The following is a 19,978-nucleotide window of genomic DNA, read 5'->3' on the forward strand; positions in this document are numbered from 1 at the left end:
GTTAACCTGCTGTCTGCCTCTGAGGTGGGAGGGGTCGTACGGGTGAGGCTATAGAAACAGAAAGACAGAGCAGTGGGTTTGTTTGGGTTTTTTTTGAAGAACATTTATCACGTTCCTTCTGGTTTCACTTGTTTTTGTGCTTTTTGAAGGTTTTCAAGTTTTTTTCCTTTCTGTAAAAAAACAAAACAGAAACTCAGGTGAGCAGGTATGGCAAGCTCCGCCCCTAATAAGCCAACAATAACACAGATCACACCCTGTTCACTGTAACACACACACACACACTCCCTGCTGCAGAGGGTCACATGATACACTCACCTGTGTCCTGTTGCTGCTGAGCACAGGTGTGTAGGTGGGAGGAGTCACCTGGGGAGAATGCGGTCAGTCAGGTTTGGGTCCTTCGACCCGCCCGGTTAGTCTCCTCAGACCTGAGCTGAGTTGGTGCCTGTGGGAGGTTTGCCACAGTACTGCTGGGTCGTTGCTGCCGTGCTGTGGAGGAACATGTCTGTTAATCTGAGCAAGAATGGAGCCGCGCTGATGGCCGCCTACGAGGAGGTGGTGAGCGGCAAGTCTAACACAGACTGGTGAGATAAAGTTCACCTGTGTGTCTGTCCACACCTACATCTGCTGCACACCCACACCTGTCTGTCTGTTTCAGGGCACTGTTCACCTACGAAGGAAACACCAACAACCTCCGAGTGGCACAGAAAGGAGGTAAGTACTTGGATCCAAACTTTTGATCCCTCCGAATTTATTTCCTGTGGATTTCCCCTCACTTCCTGTTTTATTTTGAAGGTCAGGTCCTGTGTTCTTTGCTGTCCTTCCTCTCTGACTCTTCTCTCTGCTGGTTTCCTGCTGTTTTTGGACCTGAGGAGATGTTTGAGGTGTTCTTGCACTCCACCCTGTTTCTTGACCTCAGTTTGACTTTTCAGCAGTGCTGCAGTCTGTCCCTCTGTGCACATGTAAACCCTAAGACTTCCTAATGTAAGACAACCAAGTTCAGCTTTTTCCACGTGATGATCATCATGACTGTAAGAAATACACTCATCCAGACTGTCCGAAAGTATAAAACAAAGTTGTGTTCATCACAGAAAATGTCCTTTTGTTTGGACCAACTGTAAAAACAGACATTTCTAGCGTCAGCAGCAAAAAACATTTATCTCCTCCTGGGGGCCGGAATGAAGGCTTTACTGGGCTGATTCTGGCCCCCAGGCCTTATGTTTGACTCCTCTGGTCTGCTCCCAGAGTGTTTTCTGTTTCTGAGGGTTTCATGTTAAAATCCAGGAGCATACCGACCACATGCAGAGTGGTGTTTGCCCTAATACACTTAAAACTTATTATTAAATATGAAGCAAACATTAACAGCGTGGTTATTACAAGCATTCAGCTTCCACAGCTGAGCCACGGCTACATCTTGTGATGTACCAATAAGTTTCAGCAGAATGGAGCAGAGGCTGCAAGTGAAAGCAAAGAAAACCACTGGGCTCAGGTCTGTGAACGCTGGTACAGCTGGTGTGTTGAAGCACACAGATAAGAATGTGCTGCTCTCAGGTGGGAAAGAAAGAAAAAGTTGCTCAGCGCTCCAAACTGGTTTGTGCAGCTGAGAAATGATGCAATGACATCACCGGCATTAAGAGTGTCAGAGGAACGTCTCAAACAAGCTGTGGAGGGTTTTTCGTGCAGCACTTGACCTCTTTATGTGTTACACAGGACGTGCGCGCAGGAACACCAGCGTAAGCCACCCTCATAACCTTCTGATCTCCAGTCTGGCCTTCAGGTGTCTGCGGTCTGATCTAAATGAGATCATGTTCTCCTTTGTGTTTTGTGTAGATGGAGGGTTGGAGGAGATGGTGGAGGAGCTGAACAGCGGGAAGGTGATGTACGCTTTCTGTCGAGTCAGGGACCCGAACTCTGGACTGCCCAAATACATCCTCATAAACTGGGTAAGACCAACTTTAACTCAAAGCTTTTTTTCCTGAAGTTTTTCTTTTTTCTGAAAACCACAAATATCTGAAGATTTCAGTGTGGATGTGAAGCTCAGGACTTTTTCACAGTGAGTAATCCAGACCATTAATAAGTGATCTCATGCTGTGGACGGATCATCTCAGACCTCTGGAGTGAAGTTTGGCTGGTTTCAGCATCTTCCAGTCACATGACAGGAAGCCCCTCAACATGTACTTTTTTTTAACCCCCATCCTCCATCTTCAGCCTGCTGATGTGTTCATATTAGCCTAGCCACCGAGTAGGTCATCGTTATATGCCCACTTCACTCCATCTTCGATCCTACAGTCAGAACATGGCATGTCATCGTTAGATGGAAACTAGCCCTCCGACTTCCTCCTAAAGTCTGGCAGAGTCTGCGAGGCTAAACAGTCCATATCCAGTTCTGAGATCCTGTAGAGAGCTCTGCAGACTTTACTTTCTATGAGTGTCGAGTGATAGAAGGATGCCATATTCACAGGATTGAATGGATGATTTTTGTTTTCTAAGACAGGTGAAGGTGTGAAGGACTCTCGGAAAGGACAGTGTGCCAATCACGTGAGCACCATAGCAGGTTTCCTGAAGGTGAGTCTGGCCTCTTTTTCCTGTTAATGTGTGTGAAGAGCTGCATCATTAACATGTGTGACATCACAGGGAGCCCATGTGACTGTAAACGCCCGTGCGGAGGACGACGTGGACCCAGAGACCATCTTGGCCAAAGTGGCCAAAGCGTCCGGCGCTAACTTTAACTTCCACAAGCAAACGCAGGAGTACAGAGACGTTCCCAGAGGACCCGTGGTGAGATCACGCCGCCTGAATCGGCAGCACAGCCTCGTTTTACCATCCAATAAGCCAATATTTCATCTCACAGTGCACTCCTACCCCTGCATGAACATTAATGTAGATCTTCTTCAGCTCAAACACTTCTGTCTACAGAGAGAGAATGCTGAAATAAAGAATAAATAATCAGGGTTGCGCACAAAGAAGAAAAACAGGACATTTCTGTTATAATCCCTGAGCCTTTTCTCTCGTCAGGGTTCTGTGTACCGCAAAGTCAATGCTGTCGAGGAAATCCAACAAATCAACAAGGACGACTTCTGGGTCAAAGCTCAGGTTCGGTTTCAACTCCGAGTCCTCCAAGATTGTACCACAGGTTTCAGTCAGCAAAGTCACACGACTCTCTATTTCTTCTTCTTCTCCTTCAGCGGGATGAAGAAATGCGTCAAAAGGAGGAAAGCATTCGAGTGGAACAGGAGAGGCAGGAGGCGGAGAGGGAGAGGAGGGACATGGAGGAGAGACAGTCGAAGGAGAGGGAGAGGATAGCGAGAGAGAGAGCTCAGCAGATCGAACAGGAGAAGTGAGTCAGACACACAAAACACAAAATCACAGAAACTCATGAAGAAGACACTTCAAGTATTTTGTGTTTCAGGCTCCGGCAGAAGCAGCGGGAGGACGAGGAGCGAGAGCAGGAACAGCAGCGTCGGGTGAGCTCAGCTTCAGCTCACTGATCCTGATTCGGTTGAGTTTATGAGCCCAGCCAGCATCACATTACTGCTCCTGATAGATTAAAAATAAATCAAATTTGGAAAACAACAGTTTATTTGATCACAAACAATATAAAAAACAATATTCAACATTACTATTTAACCCCTTTTAAAAAAAGTTATAAACATAAATAAACAGAAATATAAAGGGGCAAAAATCCTGAAGTACACATGAATAAATTCAAACATAAAAGCAAACATAAAAGAAGTTATTAAACTGAAAACTATTTCAGATAATGAAAAGTAAATAAACAGGAAATAATGGAAAGGGTAACATGTTTTAAATTACCCAATAATAATGACATAGATATTAGTTAATTAATTGATTTTGAGGGTAAGAGAAAGATGTTTTTAACTTTTAAAGGATGAGCTAACTTGTGTATTTAATTCATAAATAAATAAAAAAACATATTAAGAAAGTAAAAAATACTGGATTATGAGTCATTTCTTTATTGAAACTTGATTTTAAATCCTTTTGGCAAATCACTGAGGCAGGGAAGTCTGTGTTGTGTGATGTTAAAATTATATTTAACGTCATGTATGAATAATTTCTGTGTTTCAGAATGAGCAGCTGGAGAACATGAAGATGACGGGAATTTCCGCTGCTGCCTCGGTGCAGAAAGCTAACGTGAGCGCAATTTTGACCATAAATTCTTGTAACGTAATATCTGCTCCTGTTTCTCCCTCTAAATGTTCATTATTTATTTTCACACAGCATCAGAAACATAAAAAAAATGATCACACAGGTTTAACTTTTTTGTTATTCCAGTTTCATTTTTGATCAGCTGGGTGGATGGCTCTGAGCAGATGTTAAAACTAGAGAAATGAGGATTTTCTTGGTGATTTGTTCACATTTGTTTGGCTCTGTGATTGGATGTTGCCCACCAAGACGTATCATGGGAACTGTAGTCTGCTTCACATGTTTAGTTCTACAGCCTGGAAGCCTTTACATTTTTTTACTGTAAGCCAAATTGAAATGAACAGGAAGAGCTGAATTACAAAGGCTGAAGAGTTGCATTGAGAGAAGTGTAGGATCCTGCCTCTTTACTTTAATGTCACCCAGTTTTATTCACAGGAGGCGAAATCTCTGATTTCTCAGAGAGCGTTTAATCCCAGAGACATCTTCAAGCAGAAGGAGCAGAGCTTTGATGCTGGCGACACACCTGCTGCCTCCAGACCCGGTAAGAAACACGATGATGATAATGATGAGGATGATGATGATGATGGTGGTTCACCTTAAAGTTTCCCCCTGCAGGGAGGCTGCAGAGTCCGTTTCTATCGCAGAAATCGTTTGAGCGAGACGTCCCGGTTCAGCCTCGGTTTCCACCATCCTCTCCTCCAGCAGTGACCCCCCTGTCTCTGATTACATCTGCTTCACCTGTGCTGCCTGTCTCACATGCTGCACCTGCCTCCACTACAGCACCAGAGAGGTCACACTCACCTGTGCAGCCTGCAGGTGAGACATATTGAGGCAGCTTTTCAACTGCAGGAGGTTCCCAGAAGGAACCACAGTTCTTTGGTGTAGAACAGAAATAAAAAATAAAGTAAGTTTTGTGGAGTAACTGTTGTTCTCACAGTTCTCACAAAACTGCTGGCCTTCAGCAGGCGTCCAGAAGTTAGCCAGTCAGAACCAAGGTGGCTTTTTATTTTTAAATATTAAGCTTTGTTAAAAATACTTTCAAATTTAGGAGTGGATTTGTGTGATGAGTAGAAAACTTGTGTTCACATAACACTGATATTTTCTTTGGATATGCTGAATCAGCTGAAAAAGTTGAGTCTGGAAACCTTTTTTTATGTATTAATTTAACTGATTAGTGACCTGAACTGTGAAATACCCGCGTGTTGTGTGTATGACATGAAGTAAGACGTCCCTCCTGCAAACACAGACGCTGGTTATGGTGACGAAGACGAGTGGTCAGATGATTTTGATGAAGATGAAGCTGCACAAGGTGTGAACTTTAACGTCATTTCATTTAAACTTTTGTTTTGTGCAATTTTGATCATTTATCAATAATCAGAGTCGTTTGAATTAGGTTTTTTTTTAATCTTTTTCTTCCTATAAGACCATATTTTATATGATGATCAGTTTGTCACTAACATCAACACCCACAAAAATCACTCCGAGTACATTTACACAATACTTTATACTTCTAGTATGCTACATTTCAGAGTTTTCTTAGTCTTATAACTGCAGCTGAGATTTAAACACATGAATTACAAATAGCTGCAGAACAACACCATATCAATTTAATTCAATTAATTAGTCAATGAATCTAATGTTCAGTAAATTTAAAAATAACAGACATCTCAATAATAATAAAGCAAACAAAATAAACCTAAAACAATCTGAAACCACATTAGAAAACATTAGAGTTGAAAATGTCACTTTTATCCATTTTAAATTAAATCTATAACACTGTGAAGTGAATACTAATGAATTTTTCCTCAGTGGTGCTTTTACGTTTGAAACATTAAAGACAAAAAAACAAAAGTAATTAAATATGTTAAATACTGGAAACTTAGCAGTTTAAAGTTTAAACTTTGCTATATTTTCAAATTTTTTGGTTAATAAAATTAATTAATTTGAACTATTTTACATATTGAGTAAGAGTCACTGTCAGAGTTGGCGAGTCAGTGAATTTTTGAGTTTGCAGCAGCAAATGATGGACGTTAGCTGAAATAATTTGTGGTTATTCTGTGTTTGCTCCATCATGTTTACAGCTCACAGCTTGGTTTTTGTTTCGTTGGCCTTCATGTTTGTAAAGCTGTTACACCACGATTGTAGCACAGCGCTGGTTAGATAGATAGATTTGTTCACTGGCTATATCAGAATCTCAGACTATGTAACATAATTCATAGTAACATTTCTGTAACTTCTGTTTTTTGAGGGTTGTAGTGTGGTGATACTTAGTACTTTTCCTGGAATTGGAGTATTAATACTTTATCCTGTTGGTACTTTTGTGTCTTTTCTCGCTGTCCTGGAAAACAAAGAACACTTTTTCATCTCTGGTATTTAAAACTTGTGATTTTTATAATGTGCAGAGGGAAGTCCAGCTCAAGATGATCCATACATGGCACCGCATTCAGCCTGGAGTAACGAGGACCTGTATCAAAACGTTTCCCAGCATGCACCAGCAGTAAGTCCTCTTCATCATAAGTACATTTACATGTACAACACTCCCAGTAAATATTTTCCTTAGAAATTAACAACGTATTTTGATTCTGATTCCTCCCTTAACGTCTTACTAACAGTTTGAGAAATGTGTCTGACTCAAAAACTGACCAATAGACCTGAGACTTAGTGGGTGTATCTCTGTGGTCTCGAGTAAGTGCAGTGCTGAGTTTGAGGTTGTTTGGATGACTAGATCTCAGACTTTGGCTAAAATTTGTTCTCTGTTAGAATAAACTGATACAGGGGGAGGCGTGTTTGTTCTGATCATTTTCTGAAGATGTTATACCCAAGTTTAATCATAGCAAAACACTAACCTAAACCACAGCATCTAATTCTATGTTTAACCCTGACACCAAGATTGAACCTTCAGTCATTCCTTTTAATGTGTCCCACCTCAACCAAAGAAATCATAAACAGGATTGTGTTTTGTAAAATAATGCAAAATCCCTAAAATTTGCTTACTATGACTGAAAGTGCTCTGCACAAGAATTCCAGTGTGCCTTGACTGCTAGTTTTATGCACAAATGGCAAAAAAAGAACCTTGAAATGGGAAACATACTGTGACCATGCCTCAATCAGAAAATGTTTCATTTAGCATAAGAAATAATTCTGAATTTCCAGTGAAGCACTGTTTAAATAAATACTCTTCCAGCTGTTTCTGTTTACTTTTCCAGACGTTTGTTTTCTCATTCCAACTTTTTTCAGATATATTGGTACCATTAGATTCAGAATGAGCTCATATTTGTCATGAAATAAAATACACATACAGTGGCTTGCAAAAGTATTTGGCCCCCTTGAACTTTTCCACATTTTGTCACATTACAGCCACAAACCTGAATCAATTTTATTGGAATTCCACGTGAAAGACCAATACAAAGTGGTGTACACGTGAGAAGTGGAATGAAAATTATACATGATTCTAGAGATGGACTGATCCGATATTACGTATCGGTATCGGTCCGATACTGACCTAAATGACTGGATCGGATATCGGAGAAAAATAAAAAATGTAATCCGATCCATTAAATATCACGAAAGCACCTCACAAAACTTGCAACACGCCGTAACTCACCTCAGAACGTTAGCATGTCGGAGCAGTATGCATCACGTGATAGAGCGGCTGTGGCATGCGGGACCTGTCGGTGGTCTGGATAGCATTTGGAGCTTCGCTAGCAACCTGGCATTTCATCTCCGACAAAGTTATCCCCGAGAGAAGTAAAGCAAGTGTGTAAGTCCATCTCTGAATGTTTGTAAAGCATTCCTGCGTTAAGCTTAACGAGCGACTGCCTCTCGCTCTCCGGCTGCTACTTCAATCGTGAAACTGCTTAAATGATCAGCTGATCGGCTTTTCTGTTGCGAGTCCGTCTTTGTTTTTGGCCCACTTTGCACCAGAAAGAGGAAACCAGCGGCTGAACAACAGCAGCACGTTTAAGCTTGATAAGCTGTTGTTAGAATTTATTTAATATTACTTTCTACACCAGGATCTTTTTCTACGTAGCTGACGCTGGTAACTGTGCAGGGGCGGATCTAGCAAAGTTTAGCCAGGGGGGCCGATAGGGCATTAACTGGGAAAAGGGGGCACAAAGACATACTTTTCTTTCTTATTCTCATTTAAAATGTCTAGCTTTTAATAAATAATTATCTGACACACAAAGTTTTAATTTGATGTAAAATGAATAGAAGTCAATTACTGTATATAGTGACTATTAAGTCTAATATATATATATATAACCTAGTAAGCTATAGTACTTTTTCCTTTGGGAAGGTACCATCTGTGCAGTCTGCAATTTTGTTGAAGAAAGATGTTGAATCTATTTAATATTTCTTGAAAAATAATTGATTTCTGTGCATTTTTTTTCACACTGCATCAAATTAAGGTTGATTACGTCGATTAAGCATCATGAGGTGGCGCGTGAGGGGTGGTTCCCTATTTTTTATTTATTTATTGTTGTTGTTGCTGGGAGTTGGAACCCTATTAGTTAGGTTGCTTAATATTTACGCTAAGTACTCTTTAAAATACCAGAATAGGGAGGATGGTGTAGGTCTAAGTTTATTAGATTGATCAGTATTGCTGAACTATGAAATATTTTTTTTGTATACAGGTATAACAGAATAGCTTTAGTGTAGTTGTTGTTTTAAACTTGAGTATGAACTTGCAGACTTGCAAAATGCAGCAAGATATTTAAAAAAACAGTTTTGTTGATTAAAAAACACTATATCGGATTCATATCGGTATCGGCAGATATCCAAATTTATGATATCGGTATCGGACATAAAAAAGTGGTATCGTGCCATCTCTACATGATTCTAAACATTTCTTACAAATAAATAACTGAAAAGTGGGGTGTGCGTAATTATTCAGCCCCCTTTGGTCTGAGTGCAGTCAGTTGCCCATAGACATTGCCTGATGAGTGCTAATGACTAAATAGAGTGCACCTGTGTGTGATCTAATGTCAGTACAAATACAGCTGCCCTGTGACAGCCTCAGAGGTTGTCTAAGAGAATATTGGGAGCAACAACACCATGAAGTCCAAAGAACACACCAGACAGGTCAGGGATAAAGTTATTGAGAAATGTAAAGCAGGCTTAGGCTACAGAAAGATTTCCCAAGCCTTGAACATCCCACGGAGCACTGTTCAAGCAATCGTTCAGAAATGGAAGGAGTATGGCACAACTGTAAACCTACCAAGACAAGGCCGTCCACCTAAACTCACAGGCCGAACAAGGAGAGCGCTGATCAGAAATGCAGCCAAGAGGCCCATGGTGACTCTGGACGAGCTGCAGAGATCTACAGCTCAGGTGGGGGAATCTGTCCATAGGACAACTATTAGTCGTGCACTGCACAAAGTTGGCCTTTATGGAAGAGTGGCAAGAACAAAGCCATTGTTAACAGAAAACCATAAGAAGTCCCGTTTGCAGTTTGCCACAAGCCATGTGGGGGACACAGCAAACATGTGGAAGAAGGTGCTCTGGTCAGATGAGACCAAAATGGAACTTTTTGCCCAAAATACAAAACGCTATGTGTGCCAGAAAACTAACACTGCACATCACTCTGAACACACCATCCCCACTGTCAAATATGGTGGTGGCAGCATCATGCTCTGGGGGTGCTTCTCTTCAGCAGGGACAGGGAGGCTGGTCAGAGTTGATGGGAAGATGGATGGAGCCAAATACAGGGCAATCTTGGAAGAAAACCTCTTGGAGTCTGCAAAAGACTTGAGACTGGGGCGGAGGTTCACCTTCCAGCAGGACAACGACCCTAAACATAAAGCCAGGGCAACAATGGAATGGTTTAAAACAAAACATATCCATGTGTTAGAATGGCCCAGTCAAAGTCCAGATCTAAATCCAATCGAGAACCTGTGGCAAGATCTGAAAACTGCTGTTCACAAACACTGTCCATCTAATCTGACTGAGCTGGAGCTGTTTTGCAAAGAAGAATGGGCAAGGATTTCAGTCTGTAGATGTGCAAAGCTGGTAGAGACATACCAGCTCTACCAGCTGGTAGAGACTGGCAGCTGTAATTGTAGCAAAAGGTGGTTCAACAAAGTATTGACTCAGGGGGTTGAATAATTACGCACACCCCACTTTGCAGTTATTTATTTGTAAAAGATGTTTGGAATCATGTATGATTTTTGTTCCACTTCTCACGTGTACACCACTTTGTGTTGGTCTTTCACGTGGAATTCCAATAAAATTGATTCATGTTTGTGGCTGTAATGTGACAAAATGTGGAAAAGTTCAAGGGGGTCGAATACTTTTGCAAACCACTGTAAGTTCTTGGCTTCTAAGTTAATGAATACCTATATTTGTAGACCTACACTCAACAAAAATATAAACGCAACACCTTTGTTACTGCTCCCATTCCCCATGGGATGAACGTAGAGACCTAAAATTCATTCCAGATACACAATATAACCATCCCTCCCAAACAGTGGTCACAAATCAGTCCAAATGTGTGGTAGTGGGCACATCTGCTATATTGAGATAATCCATCCCACCTCACAGGTGTGCCACATCAGGATGCTGATCTGACATCATGAGTAGTGCACAGGTGTACCTCAGACTGCCCACAACAAAAGGCCACCCTGGAATGTGCAGTTTTTTGCGCTATTGGGGGTCTGGGGACCCAGAACCGGTCAGTATCTGGTGTGACCACCATTTGCCTCATGCAGTGCAACACATCGTCGCATGGAGTCTATCAGATTGTCAATTGTGGCCTGTGGAATGTTGGTCCACTCCACTTCAATGGCTGTGCGAGGTTGTTGGATATTCGTGGGAACTGGTACACGCTGTCGTATACGCCGGTCAAGCACATCCCGAACATGCTCAATGGGTGACATGTCCGGTGAGTATGCTGGCCATGCAAGAACTGGGACATTCTCAGCTGCCATCTGCCCTGAACAATGTGAACCATGATTCATCCGTGAAGCGCACACCTCTCCAACGTGCCAGACGCCATCGAATGTGAGCATTTGCCCACACAAGTCTGTTACGGCGACGAGCTGGAGTCAGGTCAAGACCCCGATGAGGACGACGGGCATGCAGTTGAGCGTCCCTGAGACGGTTTCTGACAGTTTGTGCAGAAATTGTTTTGTTGTGCAAACCAATTGTTCCAGCAGCTGTCTGGGTGGCTGGTCTCAGACGATCTTGGAGGTGAACCTGCTGGATGTGGAGGTCCTGGGCTGGTGTGGTTACACGAGGTCTGCGGTTGTGAGGCCGGTTGGATGTGCTGCCATATTCTCTGAAACGCCTGTGGAGACGGCTTATGGTTGAGAAATGAACATTCAATGCACGGGCGACAGATCTGGTTGACATTCCTGCTGTCAGCATGCCAATTGCACGCTCCCTCATTGCTTGTGGCATCTGTGGCATTTTGCTGTGAGACAAAACTGCACATTCCAGGGTGGCCTTTTGTTGTGGGCAGTCTGAGGTACACCTGTGCACTACTCATGATGTCAGATCAGCATCCTGATGTGGCACACCTGTGAGGTGGGATGGATTATCTCAATATAGCAGATGTGCCCACTACCACACATTTGGACTGATTTGTGACCACTGTTTGGGAGGGATGGTTATATTGTGTATCTGGAATGAATTTTAGGTCTCTACGTCCATCCCATGGGGAATGGGAGCAGTAACAAAGGTGTTGCGTTTATATTTTTGTTGAGTGTATTTATTGAGGTGATTCATGTATTTATTTAATCTCTTCTGGCAGATTTGGTCCTCCAGTGTATGAGTAAAAAGTTATTGAATGAAATGATTTAAAATACTGTTTAAATGTTAATTAGCTGTTTTTGAATTTCAGGCTGATGGTATTAATTGGGATGGCAGTGGACAAGGTATCTGTGCCAGAGCTCTGTACGACTACCAGGCCGGTACGTACGCGCGCGCGCGCACACACACACACACACACACACACACACACACACACACACACACACACACACACTCATGTTTTTGGTAGTTGTGGGGTCTGCCGTCTTCTCTGTGACTACTGAGGACCATCGTGTCTTGTGGTCTAACATGTCTGAATGAAATTGGAAAGAGTCCAGAGTGTTGTTCACCATACTGATATCATGAAAATAAGACTTCTGTGATATCACAACAACATTATTGTAATTGAGTTTGCACTGGGGCCTCTAGTGGCCTGTGAAGGTACAGCAGATCATTCACAGTAAATGACATGTTTTTATTTATCCATTTATTTGGTTTGATTATCAAATAATTATCAGTTATTGAATATTAATGATTAAATGCTTAACTAGTTGAGTTTCCACATTTTTTTATAAATTTACCTGCAAATATTTGACCAAAATGTATTCTGTATTCTTCAATTGAGGAAAAGTGTTTAAATGAACCATTGACTGTCACAGGGGAAAAGCTGTTAAAGAAGGATGAATCTCAATAAATGAATCAAGAAGATCAAATCTGTAAATCAAATCTGTAAAAACAGGATAGTTCAGTAGGTAAAGTGGTCGCCCCATGATCGGAAGGTCGGCGGTTCGAATCCACTTAACAGCTACCCTGAGGTACCCCTGAGCAAGGTACCGTCCCTACACACTGCTCCCCGGGCGCCTGCTTAGTGGGCTGCCCACTGCTTCACTGAGTGAATGGGTCAAATGCAGAGAAAAACAAGTAATTTCCCCATGGGGATCAATAAAGTATCCATTATTATTATTATTATTATAATGCTTTTTATTGGCTGTAAAATAAGCTTGCAGTGGTCTTACATTTGGAAAGAGCTGTTGTACCTCAACAGTGCAGTAAGCCATCCAGTTTGGTTATTATTTATCACATTTACCTGATGAAACACTGAAATGTTGTTGTTTTACATACAGATCTAAAGTCGAGTATACAGAACAGTTTCTTTCATTTCTTTTTTTTAAATGCTTGTAATTTTAAACTTGAAACTCTTGAAAGGTGTTTCTAGATAAACCTTTAGTTTAACTGAGTTTTCTCTCTTCCTCACAGCGGATGACACTGAGATCACCTTTGACCCCGATGACATTATTACTCAGATAGAAATGCTGGATGAGGGTTGGTGGAGAGGTGTTGGACCTGATGGGGAATACGGCATGTTCCCGGCTAACTATGTGGAGCTTATCTAGTTGTCATTGGCTCATTGTCCTGTTAATTTTAATAAAGCTGTGGGTGTTTCAGATGGATATTTTACTCACATTAACTTGTTCAGTATCACTGAATTAATAAACCTTTGTAAAAACCAGTAAACAATAAATACAGTCATTTTCAAGTGCAGTTTGGATATTGCTCTTATTTTTCTTTTGTCCTATTTGGCCAGTCTTACTACCGTAATTAATAAGAAGTATAAATTAGGTTCATATAGAGCCTTTTAATAAACTCAAGGTTGCTTTACGCACAAAACTCAAATGCCTCAGTGAACAGGTGGCATTTCAGCCGAGACTGGGACTATGGACCTCAGAGGGGGCCTGCAGAGCATCTCAAGGAGGACACACAGCATGTGGTGATGCTCCTGTGTTCTTCAGGCAGTCACTGACTTTCTTATATTTAAAAAAAAAAAAAAAAAAAGTTAATTTGTCCAGATAGTTTGGAGTCTCTGAAAATGTGGGGAAAAACTGCTCTCCAGTCAGCAGAGTTTCAAATATAAAAACTGTCTTTGTCAGAAAAGTTCTTCAGTTCCCTGGTTTTTTAATTATTTTATTTCCGTACCTCTTTTAAATATCTATGTCAATGTTAATTAAGTTTATTATATTATTTTATATTTATTACAATATTCATGTATTGTTTTTTTAATGTCCGTCCTTAGTTTTAATGTTGTCATGTTTCATAATATCTGTCTTGTGTTTTATTACCTGATTTGAGCAGACTGTACTGTAGGAAGGAGTATCAGGGCCACATTAAGAAAAGAAAAGTCAAGTGTTTTGAGAATAAAGTTGAAATGTGGAGATGATCATTGTTGTTTCAAGACAAACTGCCATGTTTGCCATCTGTCCACGACCAGCTGTTTCCTTGTTACTTTATTTGTGCTGAATAAAGTTTGTTTGTTTGTTTGTTTTTTAAAGCAGCACGCTGCTGCTCTGACGTCATTTCCGTGCGCCCGGCCTCCCTGACAGTGAAGAAGGAGAAATGGCTGCAAGGTTACTGCTCCGCTCCGCCGTTAGAGCCGCGGCAGCCTGCCGCTCCGCCCGGACCCCCGCTCTGAGCCGCGGCATGGCGGCAGGAGGTGAGCCACGAGCCGGCACAGAACACCCGGAACCCACCGGAACAGGCGGCTTAGAGAGGGTCTAATCCGCGGGGAGGTCGGAGGACGCCGAGCGCTTCCTGTCCTGGTGACGGCTCCTCTCGGATCAGACTTCATGTTAATATCCTGCGATTTATTAAAAACCGTGTGTTGGCTGATTGTTTGACTTGTAGATTTAAAAAGTCTTAATATATCAGAATTTAGTAATCACGACGGTCAATACGGTGAGATTTAAAACCTAAAATATATTTTATATCTGAAACAATTAACGTGTCATATTTTAACCTTCTCCATGAAGGTCCTTGAACGTCTCGTCGGTATGAAGATTAAACACATGAGAGAGTAACGGAAGTTGTCATTGGTCTGGTTTGCCGATCGAAGTGATCAGTAAGATTGTAATGGTATCGATAAACATAGCATTTTAACTTGCAGAGTTTCCCAGAAACCTGAATAATTTGTATGTAGTCTGGAACAGCTAAAGGCAGTGATCAATGCATTTTTAAGTTGCTGTGTGTGACCATGACTGACGATGATCAATGAAGTGAATCAGAGTGACGTGAATGAAAACATCAGATCAAACATTTCAGTTTTACACTGAGATGTTTTCATGTCTGTGAGAGAAACCCGTGCTGCTTTAGGTTTCACAAACTCAGCAACTCACTGAGGTCATAAGAACCTGTAATAACGTGTACTGTAGTCATGTGACCCACAGGGAGTCCACACATTAGCCAGTTCTGATGAACAGTGTTTGCTTTGAAGCTCTTAATCACACTGTGCTGTTCACAGGGATTCCCACTGATGAGGAGCAGGCCACCGGGCTGGAAAAGGTCATCATGAAGGCCATGAAACAGGGCGAGGTAAGACCGACGCACAGGAATTCTGACATCATGTGCTCCAGAAACATGAAAAACATAGTGTTTTTAAAAAAAAAAACAGCAGTAGAAAAAGAAGAGCGTGATGTGGATTCATCTTAACACTATTTCACACAGACCAGAAATTAAATCAAGATTAAAATCATTAAACATCAAATCTGAGGAGAAACGAGAAGACTCAAGCTGTCGGTGTGTCGACATATTTCAGCAAAACTATAAAACATTTTTATTTTGAGTAGTTACTGATTTTGTTACTCATAATATTTATTTTTAGTATTTTTGGGCTTGTTTAAGTTTGTATTAATATTTGTTAATGTATTCTCGATTATTTGTTTATTTTCATATAGCAGTTATTTGATTAACATTAGTTTTCTATGTTTTGCCTTTTTATTGATGATTAATAATTATTTTGTGGTATATTCGCTGCTCGGCTCATTTTCAAATATTAATATAAATTATTCTGTCTGCAGCTCAGCCTCAGCTGATCTGAGGTCAGCCTCTGAGTCGTGTGAATCGTTCTTGATGAACAATGAATTTTGAAATGAAACTGATGTTGAATACTGTCACGCCCCGACTCACCTGACTCCTCCCCCTCCTGTAGGACCCCTTCAACATGATGAAGCCAAAGCACTATGCAGGCTCCAAGGCTGACCCCCACCTGGTTCCCTCCATCACGAACAAAAGGATTGTGGGATGCGTGTGTGAGTTGTTGTTTCCTGTTTGTAAGCGTGTGTGAGTGTCGGCCACGGCTTTCTCAGGCGAGGGTTAAACTTTGCCCCAGGCTCAAAGATGGGCGGGGCATAATCCTCACTGGGGAAACCTGAGCGTGCGTGTGACGTACAGGTGGCACCGCTCTCACCCAGTTTCCTGTGTGCAGGTGAGGAGGACAACACGGCCGTGGTCTGGTTCTGGCTCCACGAGGGTGAGGCCCAGCGCTGTCCATCTTGCGGCTCCCACTACAAACTGGTTCCCCACGAACTCCCCCATTGACTCACCACCACCTCCTCCTGCGGAGCAAGCGGCACTGTCCGCTTCTCGCTGTCTCCTACTTGACATACCTGCTGACCTCATCAGTCGTTGCTTACACGTTACATGTACTCGGGATCAGACACGTTCGGGGAACAAAGAGTTTCTTCAGACATTTCCATTCAGTCAGTTTACACACACAATTGTACTGCACACGTTACACTCCTCCCACCTCCCAGGAGCAGCAATAAACGTAACTTCCTGTTTGTGTGCGTCTCTGAGTCTTCTTCCTGTTTTTCATAGTTAACCATGATTAATGTGTTTTACATCGAACTTCTAGACTTGTTCTTGTAGTTTGAGTGAACTGTTCCTTTAACAACAAAGATCTGTTTATCCTGAATCAGCTGACTCAGTCTTTTTATTACCATATTTATTTATTTATTTTTTTTGGCCTGTCCCGTTTGGCTCTTTTGCCATCAGAATTGTTGTCTAAAGGCAAAGAAAGATGCCCAACGGATTTACTTTACCAAATTGACCATCCCAGCCTTGCCATAATGGTCCATTTGATTCACCTTTTATTGTTTATTTTATTTTCACTTGCTGAATACGGGACAGACTTGAATGGAAGAAAGAAGGGGAGAAAGAAAGAGGGAAAGAGAAACAGCTGAGAAGAGGGACGGGGGAGAAGGGCAAAAGACAAAAACCAACAGAACGGGCAGAGAAAAAAAAATGCATCTATCGATCACCTGGATCACCTGCTGAGAAAGAAAAAAGAAAACAAGCAGAAGAGAACAAGAGTAATAGAATAAACAACATCACAATGATATATGGGAATATGACAGTAAATACTAAATATTAAACATTATTTTGCAGCACATAAGATCAACAGAACACAGTGTGCTTTGAGGTAGGAGCCAAAAAGGGTGTAGTTTGTGGGTGTGATCACCCGTGTGTACACCTGTGAGCATGGACGCGCTTGTTTTCAAAAGGTTCCTTCATGTAACGATCTGCTAGAGGGTGTGGGGGGGCCACAGCCCCGTCCTCCAGGGCATGAAGCAGGTATGGAGGAGATCAAAACTCCAGACATCCAGAGGCCCCCAGAACACAAGAGACCAAGGAAGACCAACAGAGGGGCAGCCGCGCCACTGTCCCAGAAAGAGCTGAGGAGAGTCCCAGATGAGGGCTCACTCAGCAGCCGCGGAGCAGAAGCCAGGGGGAGTTGCAGTGATGCGCCCGTGAGCTCCGCCGGCAGCCAGCCGTGCCTGAGTGGCCGAGCCCCAGGCCGAGAGGCCGGGGGCACCCCACCTCCGAAGTGGCCCGAGCGAGCCCCAGGCTCCAGGCCCTGATAAGCGGCCATCAAGGAGTGAGCCGGTGTGTACCCAGAGGCCCATCCCAGGACACAAAGAACCACCAACGCACCGATGTCTGAGGGAGTCCGCCACTGGCAGGGGAAGTGGTGGTAGGGGGAGATAGGCCTCCAAACCTTGGAGGGCCTGAGATGTCCCCAGAGAGGTGGCGTCTGACACCCAACCTGACATATAGACACAGAAATACAGGCACACACAGATACAAACATCCATTCCCACCCTCATGCTCTCATATGCACTTATGCACACTCAACCAACGTGGAGACAGACATAAAGAGACGCTGTACACACGATCACACTCCCCAAGCGTACTCTACAAACCGGGTCTAGGTACCCTTGCCCCTGGAGGGGGGAACTGCACCCAGACCCAGGTGGTGTTACCCTTTTCCCTGCGCTGGGGAGAGGCAGACCGCCCCGACTCCGCAGCAGCAGGGAGGCCCCACACCCCAGACCGCAGTCGGACGGCCAACTCCTCCTCCTAGCCCCCCCGCTCCAGCAGGCCGCAGAGAACGGGGGTGAGAGAAGACTCCAAACCTCCCTCCACCCGCTCATTGTAATGTTGATGCATGTGTGTTCTAAGGTGCATTTAAAACCCAGGAGGGCATGGAGCTACCTGCCAGAGAGCAGCAGGTAAGCGCATGGTCCCTCCTGCTAGCCCTCAATGTCTACGTGTTACCATATTTATGATGTCACGGATACAGTAGCAGCAGCTGTTTGTAATCGACATGCTGTCATAATAATGACCAGAACGGCAGCGTGTGGCAGTGATGACGCTGAGATGACGGGACTGCAGTGTACGTCCGGTACGTCCCACTGAGCCTGAAAAACAAGGTCACACTATATAATGCAGCACATGACTGAAGGCCTAATTCCTCTGATTAAATAAGAAACTTATTTTATATTAAGTAACTGTGTAATCATATTTACCTACAAATACTTAATACTAGAATAAGGAGGTGAGCAGTCAGGTTACACAGGAAATTCATCATTACACTAAGTATATTTAAGCAGTGCATACTTTCAGCATGTTTACAGAAACACAGCTTTTAGATATTACTTCATAAGTAAGCTGTGTTTTTCAGGGTGTGGGCCATATCAGTGGATTAACCTGGCCCAACTTCCAGGTGCTTTACTTTGCTGTACATGCCTTTTGAAAGGTAACAGTGATGGTGATTGTGGAAGATTCAGTCAGACTTGCCTCCATCATTATAACCTCACATACGCCCTGCACTTACATAATTATTTCTTTTCTTCCTGTAAAAATGTGGCCATGTTATTCCTGCGAGTCTATCTTTAATGATGTGACATCATCACACTGTAATTTCAAAACACACTGAAATTCTGTGTGTCCCCCCCACCCATGTGCTTCATACAACAATAATTAAAAGATTAAAACACGGAAATATTAAAAACTGAAGCTCCACCTGTGTGGATGATGTCACTGATGGTGGATGTTCAGAGCTACTGATGCAAACATGTCTGGCGGTGGTGGAGGTGTAGTCTGGATCAGCAGTCTTGAGGGGCAATTCCAGGGAGGCTGGCATGCCAGCTGCAGCTTCTTCACGCCTTTCCTGTGCTGTGTGATATGGAGACAGTTGGAAAGCTGTACTGATCAACAGTTAAAGCGGTTAACAAGCACACTTGTTGCGAGTGGTGACTGAGGTTCACACTGGTTCTCTAAAATGCAGCTGACTGACAGGTCAGAAAACTGATCAGTGATGTTCATGAGCTCTTCATCAGGCCTGCCTGAACACACTGATGACCTTTGACCTTTTAGTGTGAGGGGTTTAACGTTTAAACACAGACCTTATAGTACCACATTGCCCCATTAGAGCACTTCACTCTCAGACTGCAGCCTTACTTGTTGTTCCTAGAGTATTTAAAAGTAGAATGGGAGGCAGAGCCTTCAGTTTTCAGGCCCCTCTTCTGTGGAACCAGCTTCCAGTTTGGATTCAGGAGACAGACACTATCTCTACTTTTAAGATTAGACTTCAAACTTTACTTTTTCATAAAGCATATAGTTAGGGCTGGACCAGGTGACCCTGAATCCTCCCTTAGTTATGCTGCAATAGGTGTAGGCTGCTGGGTGATTCCCATAATGCACTGGGAGTGTTTGTTCTTCACTCACTGTTGTTTAGACACCTCTCTGCATTTAATCATTAGTTATTATTAATCTCTGGCTCCCTTCCAGAGCATGTCTTTGTCCTGTCTTCCTCCCCTCACTACCAACCAGTCGCAGCTGCACTTGGTTCTGCTGGAGGTTTATTCCTGTTAATAGGGACTTCCCACTGTCGCTGTTCAAGTGCTTGCTCATAGGGGGTCATATGATTGTTGGGTTTTCTGTGTATTATTGTACA

General features: G+C 42.8%; 2 protein-coding genes across 2 annotated transcripts; both read left to right on the forward strand.

Moving 5' to 3' along the window:
* The first annotated feature begins 33 nt into the window (after window positions 1-33).
* On the forward strand, window positions 34-14,128 carry LOC309711896 (drebrin-like protein B). The gene is made up of 15 exons (XM_082542438.1): window positions 34-581; window positions 656-711; window positions 1,828-1,940; window positions 2,488-2,562; window positions 2,632-2,775; window positions 3,013-3,090; window positions 3,183-3,334; window positions 3,407-3,461; window positions 4,084-4,149; window positions 4,597-4,702; window positions 4,777-4,977; window positions 5,408-5,470; window positions 6,564-6,658; window positions 12,002-12,071; window positions 13,168-14,128. The coding sequence occupies exons 1-15, from the start codon at window positions 499-501 to the stop codon at window positions 13,302-13,304; spliced, it is 1,494 nt and encodes a 497-aa protein (XP_082398564.1). The 5' UTR covers window positions 34-498; the 3' UTR covers window positions 13,305-14,128.
* A 121-nt stretch (window positions 14,129-14,249) lies between these two features.
* Window positions 14,250-16,520, forward strand: cox5ba (cytochrome c oxidase subunit 5Ba). The gene is made up of 4 exons (XM_082542440.1): window positions 14,250-14,398; window positions 15,203-15,273; window positions 15,890-15,989; window positions 16,166-16,520. Exons 1-4 carry the CDS (start codon window positions 14,302-14,304, stop codon window positions 16,276-16,278), a joined length of 381 nt encoding a protein of 126 aa, XP_082398566.1. The 5' UTR covers window positions 14,250-14,301; the 3' UTR covers window positions 16,279-16,520.
* The last annotated feature ends 3,458 nt before the right edge of the window (window positions 16,521-19,978 follow it).

Source organism: Aulonocara stuartgranti, assembly GCF_965226115.1.
Source record: "Aulonocara stuartgranti genome assembly, chromosome: 7".
Taxonomy (NCBI): domain Eukaryota; kingdom Metazoa; phylum Chordata; class Actinopteri; order Cichliformes; family Cichlidae; genus Aulonocara; species Aulonocara stuartgranti.